Below are 15,911 nucleotides of genomic sequence, written 5' to 3' on the forward strand. Positions count from 1 at the left end.
TATGATCTTACAGCTTTATTTCATGTACGTGTTACAGTTAAATTGCTTTCATGCGTGAGCATTCCCAACTTTGTGTGTCTGACATAAGAATGGATTTCAGGATCCCTACCTGTATGTTACAGAAAGTGAGAATTCAATGATTTCTTGCAAAGCAAATTTCTGGCTGAAGACGACTGGACTCGGTCACTACACACTACACGTACTTGTTCAGCCACTCGATGAGGTCCCTCCTGGCCTCTTCGATATACGGCTTGTCTTCAGGGGCGCAGTCTTCTCTCTTCCGGTGCACAAACCCGTGAGTTTGTCCAGGAAACGTCTTAATGTGGTACTCAACTTTGCAGTGTTCCTTCAGCTTCTGGGTCAGCTGCGCGACCTGGGATGGGAAGATGTCAGGACATGTGACCCCCAGGACTGTTCCCGTTCCCCATGCGAGACTCTCCAGTAGCAGTGCTCTAGGTTACAAGCAGGGCCTAGAGAGCAGCGACTGCTCCGCCTTCAGCTGTGTAACTAACAGAGTTCTGAAAAAAGAAAGAACAGCTTATTTGGGTGCAAACAATTGAATCCAGCCATGCAAAAGATCTTTAAAAAACTGGTGGGGGTAGAGGGAGATCTGCATTGTGGCTCAGTGCATTAAGCTGCCATTGGGACAGTATTCCAGACAGAAACCGGGTTGAGTTCAGCTGCTCCACTTTTACTTCAGTTCCTGCTAATTGCCTGGGAAAAGCAGCAGAAAATGGCACAAGTTTTTGTACTTGCTGTAGCAATATGGAGACAGACAAAGTTCCTGCTTCGTGACTGCACCTCAGCACACCCCTGTCCGTTGCAGCTGTTTGGGGAGTGAACCAACAGATGCGAGACCTCTCTCCCTCACTCTGTGTCTGCGTTGATCTCTGCTCTCTATCTCTCAGTAACTCTGCTTCTGAAATAAATCTCAACAACAAGAAAGGTGCAGATTATGTGTAAAATGCACATGTTGTAAAAACCACATGGATTTCAGGATCCCTTGCACCACAATAAACCTCATTGCTTCCATATTCATTTTTCCACTAGCTTCTTGATGCAGCACATACATAGAGACACGTGCCACTTACATGCTCCAGTGGGATGGCAATGTCGTTTTCCGCAAAGATGAACAGCGTGGGGTTCTTGAGATTGTAAATATCTCCGAAGTCCTTGACGACACCTGAAAGTGGGTTCAGGGCATGAGAGAGTGCATGGTGCGCTGCTCAGCCTGGGTTTGGTTTGTCCAAGAATGCATTTAAAGGCTTTCTTTTTCTTTTTATGGTTGTGTATTATTTCTTGGGATTCCATAGAAAAGGCCTGAGCAGTGGAATAAGTGTCACCAGGAGCCTGACCAGCCACCCACGTACCACCTCGGTCGTGGGGAACTCTCAGCTCCTGAAGCATGCTGGCTGGACGGGGGCAGCCTGGGCAGCGGGTATATCTGCCTTTACGAGGGTGAGGATGATATCCATGTCCTCCAAGTTGCTCTACACGTCCCCTGTTCCAAAGGAAAGGCACAGGACTCCCTGGCATGGAAAGGTGCTCAGGTAACACCCCAGGCTGAAGCTGCAGCCCGTGATCCAGGGCCTTGCCAATGCTTCTGTAAGACTAGGATGGCATACTTATCCCAGAATCAGCATCAGCTCTGCCGAGTACAGGGATTTATGTCAACAGCCTGCAGGTTTGCCAGAACTGTCAGAAATTACCTAAACATCGCACACCCAGCCAAAGGGGAACAGGGGTACGCTCATGCCAACTCCGTTCCAGGGAGTTACAGCAAAACAGGGAAGATGGCCACGCTCCCTGGGCCGCCCTACCCTGTTCAGAGTGGTTACCACCACTGGGATCCAGTCCTGCACAACCCGGGCCAGCAGGTGGCGAGAGCGAGGCGTCCACGCAGGAGCACCTGCTGCTGATTCATACAAAGGCAGGTTCAAGCCACTTGGGCCCAACAGCACCTGAGTTCATTCCCTTAGTGCCAGCAAATGTTAAAGGCCTTTTTCCCCCGCTTAGATGCTAAGAGTGAAAATAGCACAGTGAGGAACAATTGAGGCAGGTGAGCATCGTTAGTGTAACTAGAGGATCTCCTGGGTATCTTGCCGTGAACACTTTCTGGGCGTCTCATCTCTTTGTCATGGATTTAGCACGCAGGCTCTGCATACGAGCCGTGCTCACGTCCCTGCTCTCATAGCTTTGGTCTGCTTGCTTCCAGAGCAATAAACTGGCATTTGCATTTGGAAGCAGGTTGACTGTTTCACTTCTCGCCGTTCTCTGTGTGTGTGAGCATGTCTCTGTTCGAGAATAACTCTTATTGGGGAAAGAATTTCATCAGCATTGCTTACTAAAAATATAAGCAATTAATCAAGTAATTGATCATCAGGACAGGACAAAACATTGTGACCCTCCCCACACCGCCCACCTCCCAGGTAAACAAATGGAGCCTCGGTGCTGGCGCACAGTGAGTGAAGCCACTGCTGCAATGTGGGCTGCTCCACGTCCTACCCAGCTCCCTCTAGTGCACCCGGGGCATGCAGTGGAAGGAGGCTCATGTGCCTGGGCCCCTACACCCACGAGGGAGACCTGGATACAGCCCCTGGCTCCTTGCTACCGCCTGGCTCAGCCCTGGCCACTGCAGCCACTTGGGGAGAGAATCAGTAGATGGAAGACCTTTCTCTCGATGTGTAACTCCTTCAGTTACAGAAGTGAATCTTGACAACTAATAACAGTCATAACTAAGAAGGCAAAGGAGACACAGGCCTTGGCAGGGCCCAGGCCCTGGTACCTGCGTGGTCGGCCTGCCCTGACTCCTAAAGACAGGCTGTCTGCACGTCGGGGATCCCTGTTGCTCCAGGAGGCAGAGGGGCGTGCTTTTTGTCGCTCAATCCCGCCATCGCCACCCACCCCCACCACAGACACCTCCCACTTCTGGTGTTGATGACGCACAGGACAACTTACCATAGACACACACTCCAGCCCTGACGTCTGAGTATGTTGACATCACGTGGTGCACGCCAATGCCACCCCAGCAGAACCCCACGACGCCAATCCTCTGGGCACCGCACTGCTGCCTCAGGTACCTCAGCACCGCATCAAACTCTCTACAACAGGGAAAATGAGAAGGCGTGCCTGGCACTGTGCACGGCAGTCAGGTCCCAGCTGGCAGCACCAGCATCCTCGGGTCTACTCACAGCTGCTCCACTTCCCGTGCAGCTTGTTGCTAAGGCACCTGGGAAAGCAGCAGAGGATATGGCCAAGCCCTTGGGACCCTGCACCCACATGGGGGACCCACAAGAACCTCCTGGCCCCTGGCTTCAGCATGGTCCAGTCCTGGCCATTGTGGCCATTTGCAGAGGAGTCAGCAAATAGACAGTTTCTCGCTCTGTAACTCTGCCTCTCAATTAACTAACTACATCTTAAAGGAAGAAAACAAGACAAAAGAAGAAAAGGGAAGGAAAGGGGAAAGAAGCATCAGAGAGTCAGCAGTTACCCTGTGGCCCTCTGACCCATGCCCTTGACCACAGGGCTCGCCCAGCAGCTGTTGTCTGCAACTGTCCATAGGGATTCTAGGTTTAGAGCTCTGTTTTCCCCCACTTCCCACCCAAAAGATACAAAGTACTGAGTCACACAGCTGCCAGGCCAGCCACAGCATGCTGAGCTCTTTGCTGAGCCAGTTCTGGCCTGACCTGGGAGCCCCACCCCCACTCTGCTCTTAGACAATGGCCACAACCACCACCATCAGGCTCCCAGATACTCCCCGGGGCTCGATCTCCTCCTGCAAGCCCTAGGCAGTACTGCCTGTCCACTCCCGTGCCCCTGTTTGGACAGTGCCCAGGCTGTGTAAGCCACAGTGGGACCAAGAAGTGCCCTTGGCAGGGGGCTCTTGCAGCCTGGGACTGGGACGCATTTCCCATTAGAGGCTGCATGCAGACATGCAGGTCAGCCAGAGAGCTCTGCTTGAACTGATGCAGGCAAATGCTTCATGGCTACAATTTTTTCAAAAGTACAAAGCAGTTTTAGGGCTCTTTTTCTCTTGAAGTGCAATCAGACATGATTCCAAATGATTGTGGAGCCAGCACTATGCTGTAGTACCTAGAGCCACCATCTGTGGTGCTGATAGCCCATATGGGCGCCAGTTCAAATCCTGGCTACTCCATTTCTGATCCAGCTCCCTGTTAATGGACTGGAAAGCTGCAGAAGATGGCCCCAGGAAGTGCCTGGGCTCCAGCATCGATAAGAGAGACCCGGATGAAGCTCCATACTTTAACAGAGCCTTCTGTGCCGTTGCAGACATTTGCAAGTGAATCAACAGGTAGAAACTCTCTTTCTTCTGCCTCTCTATCTCTTCTCTCTCTCTCTTTCTCTCTCTCTCTCTCTCTGTCTCTCTCTCTTTCTCTCTCATTATTGCTTTCTGTAACTACATTTCAATTAGTTAAATTTTGGCGCTGCACAATAGCCTAATGGCTGAATCCTCCCACTGCATGCGGTGGAAGCCACATTTACACAGGTTTTTGATCCAGCTCTGAAATTTGCCTTCCAGTTCTCTTCTTGTGTGCTCGGAGCACATTCTTGTACGGTCCAAAGCCTCGGACCCTGCACTCACGAGGGAAACCCGGAGGGTTCTCCTGGCTCAGAGATTTGGACTGGCTCAGAACCTACCATTGCAGCCACTTGGGCAGTAAGCCTGCAGACAGAAGGGCTTTCACTCTGTCCTTCCTCTGTAAATCTGACTTTACAGTAAAAAAAAAAACAACATATATTTTTTAAAAAACACAGTTTTAACAAAAAAACCATGTGCTTGATGATGTTTCAGAAAAAAGAGATAGCGCTACTCAGTGTCCATGTAGTTTTTTCATGCTGTGTCATGAGCAAGAATTAGGAAATTCTGCAAAACCAAATGCAGCCAGCAAAACATACTACTGTTTCACTGTTAGATTTTCAGGAATGTTTTGATCCACAAAATAACTCCTCACTGGAGAGAAGGAAAAATGAGCACGCCTTCCTGTCAAACTTCTTCAATTGACTTGGACCAACACTGGCACACTCTGGCTGCTTGAGTCTGCACTCTGCTCTTCTAGAAACACCAGGCTCCAGCTCTGGGTGAACTGCCCCTCTTCGCTGAATCTTTGGGCACTGCACCCTGAGGCCCACCAGTCCTGGATGCGGGACAGGCCTGAGCAGGGCAGAGCATCCTGCTGCCATGATGATTGCTTCCAACAGACTTCTGACCTACTCATAACCCAACAGACCAACCAGAACTGCTGCTTGAGGAGCTGGGAAGGCGAGAGCTGCCACAGCCACCCGGCCCACCCAGGGCAAGAGCTGCCTGGGAGTGGAGCCAACACACAGGAGATGGCAGCCAGTTGTCACCAGGATGCCTTCCAAGCTAAGGCCATATCCACCTGACACCAACATCTGTTTTGCTCTCTAACCAACACATTCGTGACTGTGTACACTGCAAACATTCAGGGTGCATGATGGCACTCAGGACCTGAGCTGGGCTCCTCTGCAGTATTCCACGGGCAATGTCTCAAGAGGAAGGCAGCCAGGCTCTCCCATGAGAAGGCAGGCACGCGTCTGTGGCTCTGGGGCACAGTTGGCCACAGCCATGCAACATCCCACATGGAGATAGGATGGCAGCTTCCACGTGGCGACCCGGGCCCACCCCTCCCCGGGTGGCACCACAGTGGCTGATAACTTACTTATCGATCTTTCTGGCATTTCTGCTTTTCACCCACTCGGCGAAGAAAGGTGTAAAAAAGTCATCAGCGGGGTTCCATGCTCCTTGGCCCGCAAAGAAATCCGGGAGGATGGCTCTGTGGGACACAGGTATGAAGGAGGCTTGGCTTCAGAGCTGTACCTCCATGCATTATCCAGAACTGCTACACCGAAGACTGCATGTCCCCAAGCACACAACCGAGTGCAGCAGAGGCCAAAGGCCCTGGGCCACAACACCTCGGCTTTCACAACTGCAGATGTACAGGTCTGAGAGATGACAAGGCCACTGGGAGAGTACTTCCCATGATACAGCCCAGCACAGGACATTATGGGCCCTGGGCACCGGGACCCGTCTTGGTCTACTTCCTGATGGCCCAGGGCCCCTGGCCTTTCCCATTAGTCTCAGGCCAGAGGTTGCACCTGATCATGACCAAGCAACTTTCCCAGACTCCTCCCACACTGCAACGTGGCACAGCCTGCTGCCAGAAGGTAAGGTCTACAGCAGATCTTACCAGAGCGAGGTTAGACAGAGAATGCACGCCAGTTAGCCAGTCTGTGTTGTTCTTCCTAACAATCTGCCCAGGAGAGCCAGAGCTGGCTCTGCTCCAGCCGGGACCTGCTCCCTGCCACGCCAGGACAAACCCAGCCCTTTGGCACTAGCGGGCAGAAGAACACTGAAATGTGGTCACACGACCTTCCCAGGACCCACACTACCCACCAGGCTTCCCAGATCTCACATGGCAGCCTGGGCTCACAACCCCCAGGCTGTCCCAGGAGGGCAGCAACAGGTGATCCGTGTCCCTTGGGACCATAGGTGCCTCTGCTCTTGGCTGTGCTCCTCACTCCAGCTCCAGGCCCCACCACGTGCCTGCAGGGGACAACCCACCCACTCCTCACTGCCTGTGACATGGAAATTTCAGTCTTTAATTCCTGCTCACCCAGCCTCACCTAGGATAGCTGGGATAGCTCCTCTCTCAAGGCCCTGCTGGGAGAAGTAGGAGCTGACTGGGCTCTCAGCTTCTCAAGCACCGAGGAAGGCTGGTCACCTCTCTCCTCTGTGCCTTAGTAAGGCTCTGACGGCGACATGGCACTGAGGGCCAAGACTGAGAGCCTCTCTTCACAGGGCTGTGGCCGCTCGGCTGCTCAAGGCATCAAATGAGTGACAGCAAGACCTCCCTGTGCTGTCTCTGCATCCTGATCCAACACATGGGACCATAACAGGGCCCATTTGAACCTGCAAGACCTGTAGGAGTAAGCACGCATGCACACACAGACACACCATCTCCACAAGGCTGGGGAAACCTGGCCCCAGGCAGACATTCCTGGGTCCATTCTGTGCCTTGGTGGTCTGTCCTAGTATCCTGAGTCTGTGCCTGGACACAGCCCCACGCAGCACAGGGGCAGGGGGTGGTTGGGACAGTGGAGTCACAGGGACTGACAAGCCTACAGGCCCAGGTGCTCTGAGGAAGGCCTGAGTCCCTGGACTTCATTTCAGATCCCATTTCCCACTTCCCCTGCCCATGTCAAACTAAGGATACAGGTAACATAAATGAGAACAGAACTGTGTTGTGTCTGATTGTGCAGGCTTATCAAAGGGGGAAAATCAGACTTTGGGCATGTATCTGACTTGAGGCAAAGGAAGAGGATTTTATACTTACGTGTATCCATTCCCTGTGATCATATCGGTTATGTATCTGGTATTGGGTAACTCCCAGCCGAAGATGTCATGAATGACTATCACGGCTTTGCCTGTGTCCACGGGAGGCTTGCTGAGGTAAGCCTTGATGTGCTCCACTTGGACCTCCTGCCCCAATCCGCCATACTCTATCCTGTCGCCGATGTCGCACGGACAAGGCTGAGCTTCGTTCGCCATTGCTGCTGCTCAAGTGGGACTGCAACGAGAGAGACACACATGTCAGATTCTGAGTCATGTGAATCTTATTATACACTTTTAAGCTGTTGTTACTGATTCATTTGAAAGGCAGAGCTCTAGAGGGAGAGGGAGAGACACGGAGAGACAAATCTTCCATCACGGCTTCCCTTCTCAAATGGCCACAGTGGCCAGGGCTGGACCAGGCCAAAGCCAGAGCATAGAACACCACATGGGGCTCTCATGTGGTAGCTGGAGCCTAAGCACTTGGCCTCTATTGCTTCTGCTCTCCTAGGCACATCAGCAGGGAGCTGGAGGGGAAGTGGGGCAGCCGAGATTCAAGCCAGCACCCAAACAGATGGGTGTGGCAGGTGGCTATGCCACAACACTGGACCATGTAAGCAAACTATAGCAAGTATTTCATTTTAACCACACCTGGGGCATTCACTGTGTAAGAAATCAGACGCCATGAGATCAAGCCTAATGAAGACCCACTCCCATGACAAACACTAGAAACACCACCTAAAATGCAGCTAACAAGCAGCAATTAAGACAGTGGCATAAAATAAAAACAGTCGATTTATAGGCGAAAAGAAGCCCCTGCTGCGGGGCCAGTGTTGGAGCAGAAACTGACATCAGATGGGTGGTGCTGAAGAGCCTTTGCTGGAGGCACAGCCAGCCCAGAAACTCTACAGCCAGGTGGGTAGGCTTTGCTGTGCAGTGAGGATATTAATAATAGGCAAGAGGACAGATGGAAACAAGTTAAGCATGTGTAGGTGAGGTGGTAAGAATATAACATGTCCTGTCCAGTCCACCTAGGCTGCTGCTCTGATAAAATGCCACATGCTGTGGCCTCATTAGCAACACAACATTACCTGCAGTTGTCCAAATGAAGGCTGTCAGAACCTGCGGGTCAGAGATGGTGCCTTCCTCGTCTCCCCTCACCAGTAGGAACCTTATAAAGGCTTTCACCTCTCACTAACTCGTCAGTTTTAAGACACCACCTCCTTTTATTGCCACCTGCAGGGCTAGGAAGGACTTTAACCTACACAGTTGAGAAACTACAAGAGGATTAAAATCTGATTCCTTTTAGGGTTGTGCAATAGGCACAACCCACTGTAAAAAGGATCGATCGAAGCGATAAACACACACAATAAACCTGTGTCCTCGATAGATAGAAGCTGCTGGAGCTGAGCCTGGCAAGAATGGCTGTCTCTGAGGTGATATTAAAGTGTCATTGATGCTGTCACTTTAAGAGAAGAGATCTCTATTTATTTTTAAATTTTATTTGTTTTTATTGGGCATCCAGATTCACAGAGAGGAGGAGAGGCACAGAGAAAGATCTTATGATCACTGGTTCACTCCTTAAGTAGCCTCAATGGCCAGAGCAGAGCCAAACTGAAGCCAGGAGCTTCTTCGGGGTCTGCCATGTGGGTGCAGGGTCCCAAGGGTTTGGGTCGTCCTCTACTGCTTTTCCAGGCCACAAAGCGGGAGCTGGATTGAAGTAGGGTAGTTGGGACATGAATGGTGCCCATATGGGGTCCTGACACATGTAAGATGAGGACTTGAACCACCTGGCTACCATGCTGGATCTGAGACTTCTCATAAAAGAGAAAGATCCAAAAGCAAGGGAAGAAGAGGGGCTCCTGCCACAGTGTGAGCAACAGCATGTGCAGCGCATGCCCGGGTGAAAGGGCCTAGAATGGGGAAGAATCTGGATACATCCACACAAGGCCAGCAGCTGGACAGACACTCACAGACTGGGTGTGCAGAGCACCACACAAGAGCAGTCAGAGGTGACAGGCACTGGAGCATGGGGCGTCTCACGAGGCAGGGCCAGCGTGAGGATAGGAATGCTATGGCCTGTGGTGTGGCATGAGCGCCATCAGACGTGGCCTGGGCAAGGGCAGTCTGCTGAGCAGTGCGCTGAATGGCCCAGGCCCAGGGCAGGCAAATGACCTTGCTGTTACTCAGGGACACCGGGAACAACAGGAAATACCACTTTCTCTCTTGCACACTGCAAGAATGGTGCCTGGAAGTGAAAAGGAATGGACTGCAACATGATAGGATTCATAGAAAGTGATCAGCCGAGATTCAACAAGGTTGAAAGGTAGGACATGGCCTCTCACAGTGCCTGGGTTTGCCCAGGCTCAGTCCTCAATCCAGTTCCTTGTCCACAGGGACTCTGGAGAACAGGCCATATTTCAAGGGCTTGGGTATCCCCCAGCCATGTGCAAGATGCAATGGGGTTCCTGATTCCTGGCTTTGGACCAGCTCTGCACACTGTTGCAAGCACTGGGAATGAACTGGCCAATACAACACATCTCTCTCTCCTTCCTTCCCCTCACTCCCTCCTTTCCTCTTTAAAAAAAAAAAAAAAGAAGAAGAATAAATAAGGTGAAGACATTCTACAATCCAGAAATGGATGCATTCTGTGAAGAAACTGACAGGGGTGTGTGTGTGTGTGTGTGTGTGTGTGTGTGTGTGTGTGTGTGTTCTTGCACACTGTGAAGCCGAAGGATATACTTTGTGCACTGATGGACCAGAAACACAACCACATAAACAGAACAGGCCAAATGCTGTCATATTCATCGTTGGTGGTTAGACTGTGTCTCTCACAAGTTCACACCCTTCCCCTGGTTCCTGACTGTGATTTTACTTGGAAACAAAGTCCTCACAGAAGGTCAGGGAGGCCACACTGGATTAGCACAGGCCTCCCGGTCCGTGGCTGGACCCAGAAGGACAGGGCTGGTTAGGACCCAGGAGGACAGGGCTGGTTAAGACCCAGAGATGGTGCCCCAGGAGAGAGGGCGGCATGGACTAGAGGACATGTACACCCAAAAGGAAGATGAGACTGACTGCCAGGATCTTCCAGCATCCTTTAGGGAAAGGAGGAATTACACATCCAGACTTCCAAAAGAACACTGTCCTGTTTACTGGGTGATTTTAGATTTCTGGTTTCCAAAACCATGAGAGCAGAAATATCTGCTGTTTTAAGTCATCCAGTGATTATAGTCCGAGCCATCAACAATAGGAAACGGCCACATTTGTCCAAGACATGTCACGGGTGGGTGCCTAGTCATCAGGAAGACCTGGCTTGTGACGCACATTCACTATTAGCACCTTGGTTGGAGTCCTTGTTCCACCCCAAGGCAGCAAGTGAGGCTCAACTGTTGCATCCCTAACAGCCACTGTCCAGATCCTGCTCTGAGTCCCTGACTCCCAGCTGCAGCCTGGCTTCGCCCCAGTTGCTGAGGTCACTTGGGACTGACCCAATAGATGAGATGTCTGTCTTTATTTTTCAGATACGTATTTTTAAAAATAATATCACACAGCAGTTCATGGATAACCTGTACTTATGCTTTTCACCTTGGTAAGTCTCAAAACTATGCTGTGCACCAAGAAAACTGCTATTTTCAATTTCTTTAAAAGTATTTTCATCTTATTTGAAAGGCAGGGAATCAGAGAAAGATAGAGAGACACAGAGAGATCTTCCATCCAGTGATTCTCTCCCACATGTCTTCAACAGCCGCTGTCAGGAGCCTGCACCCAGCCTCTACCACTCACCTCAGTGTCAGGGCCCACCTGTTTGCGGCATCTTCTGGCCTCCTGGGGCACGCATGAACAGGAAACTGGAATGGGAAGCAGAGTTGGTGCTCAAGCACCAGAGAGGCACGTGGCCATCCCTGCCAGAGTCTTCCTGCTGCACTAACGCCTACCCACACAACCACTTTCTGATGCTGAGCAGTAAGAACCAAAGCAGTATGTACTCCGTTGATAAATACTGTCAGAGGTCAACAAGGCAAGGACTGAACTGAATTCTTCATTATGGCAGCAGGGCGGCCATCATTTCACAGGATAACACACTGACATAAAGAAATAGAGGGTTTCTATACTTTTACAAAAGCATAGTGTAAGTGGTGGGAAAGCAGGTGTGCGGAGTGCAGATTAGCCGAGTCTCCACAAGGTCAGAGAAGCCTGCAGCCGTTCCAAGAACAGGATAGAGAAGTAGCTCTCCCGTGGGAAGAAAGGATCGGGCAACAATCCCAGGAATAACAAAACATCAGACACTGGGATCAGGTCTTCCATGGCTCCAGGCCCATGCAGAGCTCTTGCACATACACAGGAGTTCCTCGGCTTTCTGTCTCTCCTGGAATGTCTGCCAGGATTTCGCATCAGAGTACTGCACAGGAAAAGTATCAAGCACAGGGACGGGAAGCAGTATTTACTGGGAGGGAGACAGCAATGGATGGAGCCTGCTGGCTTTAACTGTAACGATTACATTTTATGGCCTTGTTAAGCTTTGCTTGCAAGTTCAGAACAAAAGCCAGTAAGATCTTTCTGAGTGTGGGTGATATGAAAATGGATGGCTGTCGCTTATTTCCTGTGCATTATTGAAGGTTCTTATTGCTTTGCAATCAGAAATAAAGTAATTCGATTTTAAGGAGAAAGAAGGTCATGACTAGCAATTTAGCAAAAAGATCTGATTCCAGTTTTCATGGTTCTTTAGGTTTAAGCCACATCATAGACCAGCAGCAGGAAGAGATTCCAACACATTTCTGCACCGACAGTGGTAAAGGTTAGGCCCTGTGGACTTTCGGTGGGAATGATTCTGGGGGTCACCCAGTGAGGACTCAGGGACTTCAGAAATTCCTGGTCATTTCCAAGCAGCCTATACCCTCCATTTCTCACCATTTCTTGTTGAAAGCTGTTTCTGTTTTTGTGGCCCGGAGGACAGCCCTTTGGACACACCCTGTAAGGTTATCTACCCTCCCACAAGGATGGGCCGTGGCCAGGGAAGCTGGCCGCGTTCCCAGACCTGCTCTAGGCACAGCAGCTAGGCCCTGCCTGAGTGTTCAAGGCCAAGTTCCCCAGAAGCATGGCCAGCAGAACTCCTGCGGGAACACTCCCCGGAACCCCTCCTGCTGCACTGAGACCACATCTTCTGCACACACTGTCTTGGATGTCTGCTGCCCCTGACAAACAACACTTTCAATAAAAGGTAATTTTCAGGCAGTGGGCAATAGCCTGACACCTAAGGCGCCTGCAGCCAAGAGCAACATACCTGGGTTCAATTTCCAGCTCTGACTTTTGACTTCAGCTTCAGCCTAAAGCAGACTTTGGGGTGAGGCGGTGATGGCCCAGAGCATGGGATCCTTGTCACCCACCAAGGAGAACTGTATTGAGATCCTGGCTCCTGACTTTGGGGCTGACCCAACAGCAGCCAGGCCCAGGTAGCAGTGACTTCCTGCTAGGGAGTCCAGGACCAGGGGTGTCTGTCTAGTGAGCAGAGCCAAGCAGCGGTCATCTGTGGAAGACACTGGAGGCACCTGCCGTTCTTTCTGACCAAGGTTTCTCTGTGCTGCTCTAACAGACCTAGCTCACGAGAATGCTGTGCATTCTGGGCAAAGTTTCACAGAAAATGCTTTCTGTTGTCTTTATTGAGTCTCGACTGCAGAGTTAACTTCTACCCAATGAACCAACCCACACTGTCACTCCTCAAGCCTCTCCTGGACCAACCATCAGAACTGCTCTTTCACAGCCTAGAAAGCCCAGGACCTCCTCCAGGGCGCCTCTCAATGCAGGCAGGAGCTCGGCTTGCTGTTACTTCCTCTGCTGTGTCAACATAAATGACTTCTTCTTTGTATGTTCTCAGTTCTCATCTGGGACAGCGATGTGGTGTACGGGGGAGGAGCTGCCGAGATCTCATGCGCTCTGGCGGTAAGCCGGAAGAGGCAATGTTGGCTGGATGCTCTGAGGGCGTAGGGTGGGAGGCCATGGGGTAGGCACCCTGTCCCAGCATTCCCATTCCTCACCCACACCCACTTCTCAGCTCAGGCGTTTCCAGTGACTGTGCCCTTGACAGGAATGATTAGGCTCCACAGTCTTTAATGTTTCAAATTCACTGTTTTACTGCCATAGCTCAGAGTGTGAAGATTCACTTTGCCGGGACGAGCCTCCTTAATTCTGCAGCGACATGGTCAATCTATGATCAACTGAAAGTAGACAAGATAGCCTGCCCCAAAACTCTTCGATGGCTTTTCAGAGTGTGTGTCCTGGTGGCAGACCACTGCCAGCCTGCTCTGTCTGCCAAGTGTGCCTAATGACCATGTGCCCCTGCAGTGTCCGACCCTGGAGCAGTATGCCATGCGGGCCTTCGCCGACGCCCTGGAGGTCATCCCCATGGCGCTTGCCGAGAACAGCGGCATGAACCCCATCCAGACCATGTCCGAGGTGCGAGCCCGACAAGTGAAGGAGATGAACCCCGCTCTTGGGATCGACTGCCTGCACAGGGGCACCAATGGTGAGGAGAGAGCCGCCAGGTCCAGGGTCGGGGGCCCCCTTGGGGAGGGGCCGTGCAGAGGGACACTCAAGGGAAGGACCCACTCCCTAAAGTCCCTCCAAAGAACCTGGTCACCTCCCAACACCACGGCAGTGGCCAGCATATGTCAGCCTGCGTTGCTGAGGGACAGCCAGGTTCACACCGCAGCAGGGGCTGCTTGGCTCACACTGAACCTGTCACACTGTGTTCTGAGCAGTGTGCAATGCACGCTGGGGCACTGTCGGCTTTTTCAGATTTGCATCGTTTCCATCTTCAGGTCCTGAACTCTAGGTTTCATTTGATTGCCTTAAGTGGTCTTACTAAGTCTGCTAACCCTGCGGGACAGCATAAAACCCATTCCCGCGGTGGTAGCCGATGCATGATGCTGCTCTGCTTCCCAAAGATGGACATGTTTTGGAAATGATGGCCGTCTCACTTTCTGTAGAAAGGTTTCCGTGCGTTCTGACAACCACATAAAACCTCTCTACAGTGAACTTTTGGTTATAATGTGTTACGTGGTGTGCAAAGAGTCTTCAGAAAGCCGACAGAAAATGGGATTGTAAAGTTCAGTGCAGTTTTCCTAAGACCCCTCGTGTTCCATGGGCAACAGGGGGCTTGGTAAGTGCTGTGCCCACTGGGGTTCCAGCACGAAGCAGAGCAAAGGCATGGCAGCCTGAGCCTGTGGGAACAGGGCTCTCATTCATTCACACTGCTTGGACCACGCTGAGTCCTGGCCGCAGAGGGTGACAGGTGTGTGTCCTCGGTAGCCTGAGAGTGTTCTGTTTGTGCTTCCATAAGCCAGAGCTGCTGACTGATAGTCGACAGATGACCTGCTACTGGCTAGGTTGGGATAATCACTTCACTTGTATTTTTCAGATATGAAGCAACAACATGTCATAGAAACTTTGATTGGCAAAAAGCAACAGATCTCCCTGGCAACCCAGATGGTGAGAATGATTTTGAAGATTGATGACATCCGTAAGCCTGGAGAATCTGAAGAATAAAGCTGAGAGTCTGATGTGTCAGGAAGACCCCCGAGTGATTGACACATCTGCTTATTTATTGAACCAACACCCATGTGGGATTCAGGCACTTACAGGCAGAGGGTTAGCCAGTTGAACCACGGCAGCACCCCACTGATGCATATTTCCATCACAAAATGAGGGGGTGTCTCTGTTGTGTCCATGGGTTATACTGAAACACAGCGTGCTATGTTAATACTGGCACAATGCGGCTTTTTGCATCTCTGCTCTGGCTGGCCCCGGCCCCATCTTCGACTCCTGTGTGTACTTGGTGTGCAAGGTCAGAACCAGCTGGAGCCGGCCTCCAGCTCATGGTTAGGAGGCCAGTAGGAGTTGGGCTTGTTCCAGCGGGACATATTGGAGTAAGCCACAGAGACTAGAGTGCACACAGGCTTGGGGTCTGTGGCCCTGCAGATGGTGGCAGACCCTGTCGTGGGCTGGTGCTCAAGACAGTTACTGGCCTGCCTCAGCCTTATCTCCCAGTGTACCGCTGGGATGTCCCATCAGCCCTGGCATCCTGGTCCCTGTGCTGGGTGTGGTTCTAAAGTTCACTTGACTGCCTCAGGAGGAGAGCCCCTTCCAGCGGGCCATGGTCGCATCCCCGAGAATTAGGCAGTGGGGGCCGTGGGGACACGGCTGGGCCTAAGTGAAGGTTCATGGAAATGAGCCTGAGCACTTAGCAGCCCACATTGTGCTGTGTTTTCTGGCCACACGGGTGTGTGGAGTGCGCTGTAACTGCCATGCACTTGAGGGTACAAGAACTATGCAGTTTGAGTGTTGAAAACCCAGCACGTGCTGAGCTGCCACCTCCGACCCATCCCATTACAAAACAGACTGCAGTAAAGGTCACCACAGACGACCTTGCTCATCTCCCCCACTCCCCCATGCAGCACGAGAAAGCACCGTACATGACTTCAGGTCACATTACCGTGTGTGTGTGAGGGACCAGCATTGCTGGACGTCCAAGTGCAGCGTGCAG

The 15,911-nt window shown here is 51.6% G+C and overlaps 2 protein-coding genes across 6 annotated transcripts in view; one reads left to right on the forward strand and one right to left on the reverse strand.

Moving 5' to 3' along the window:
• LOC121154432 (carboxymethylenebutenolidase homolog) overlaps positions 1-15,911 on the reverse strand; it is a 34,085-nt gene continuing 18,174 nt past the window's right edge. For 2 of the 3 annotated variants that reach the window (XM_040977400.1, XM_040977399.1), the window contains exons 2-6: positions 7,377-7,610; positions 5,703-5,816; positions 2,959-3,101; positions 1,092-1,183; positions 1-373 (exon numbers count right to left, since the gene is read on the reverse strand). In XM_040977400.1, the coding sequence (XP_040833334.1) occupies positions 194-373; positions 1,092-1,183; positions 2,959-3,101; positions 5,703-5,816; positions 7,377-7,591 (744 nt within the window). In that variant the 5' untranslated portion in view covers positions 7,592-7,610 and the 3' untranslated portion in view covers positions 1-193. Of the gene's footprint in view, positions 374-1,091; positions 1,184-2,958; positions 3,102-5,702; positions 5,817-7,376; positions 7,611-12,653; positions 12,750-15,911 lie in introns of those variants that run through there. The other variant, XM_040977398.1, reaches the window with a different exon arrangement.
• LOC121154433 (T-complex protein 1 subunit epsilon-like) lies at positions 12,519-14,948 on the forward strand. Of its 3 annotated transcripts, XM_040977402.1 has the most exons (4): positions 12,523-12,590; positions 13,035-13,173; positions 13,712-13,892; positions 14,787-14,948. In XM_040977402.1, the coding sequence occupies exons 2-4, from the start codon at positions 13,063-13,065 to the stop codon at positions 14,912-14,914; spliced, it is 420 nt and encodes a 139-aa protein (XP_040833336.1). In that variant the 5' UTR covers positions 12,523-12,590; positions 13,035-13,062; the 3' UTR covers positions 14,915-14,948. The 3 variants fall into 3 exon arrangements, with proteins under 3 accessions (XP_040833337.1, XP_040833336.1, XP_040833335.1); XM_040977403.1 differs by lacking the exon at positions 13,035-13,173 and having other exon boundaries at positions 12,519-12,590; XM_040977401.1 differs by lacking the exon at positions 12,523-12,590 and having other exon boundaries at positions 12,779-13,173.

This window comes from Ochotona curzoniae, unplaced genomic scaffold (assembly GCF_017591425.1).
Source record: "Ochotona curzoniae isolate NIBS_2020 unplaced genomic scaffold, NIBS_Ocur_1.0 contig_2754, whole genome shotgun sequence".
NCBI lineage: Eukaryota > Metazoa > Chordata > Mammalia > Lagomorpha > Ochotonidae > Ochotona > Ochotona curzoniae.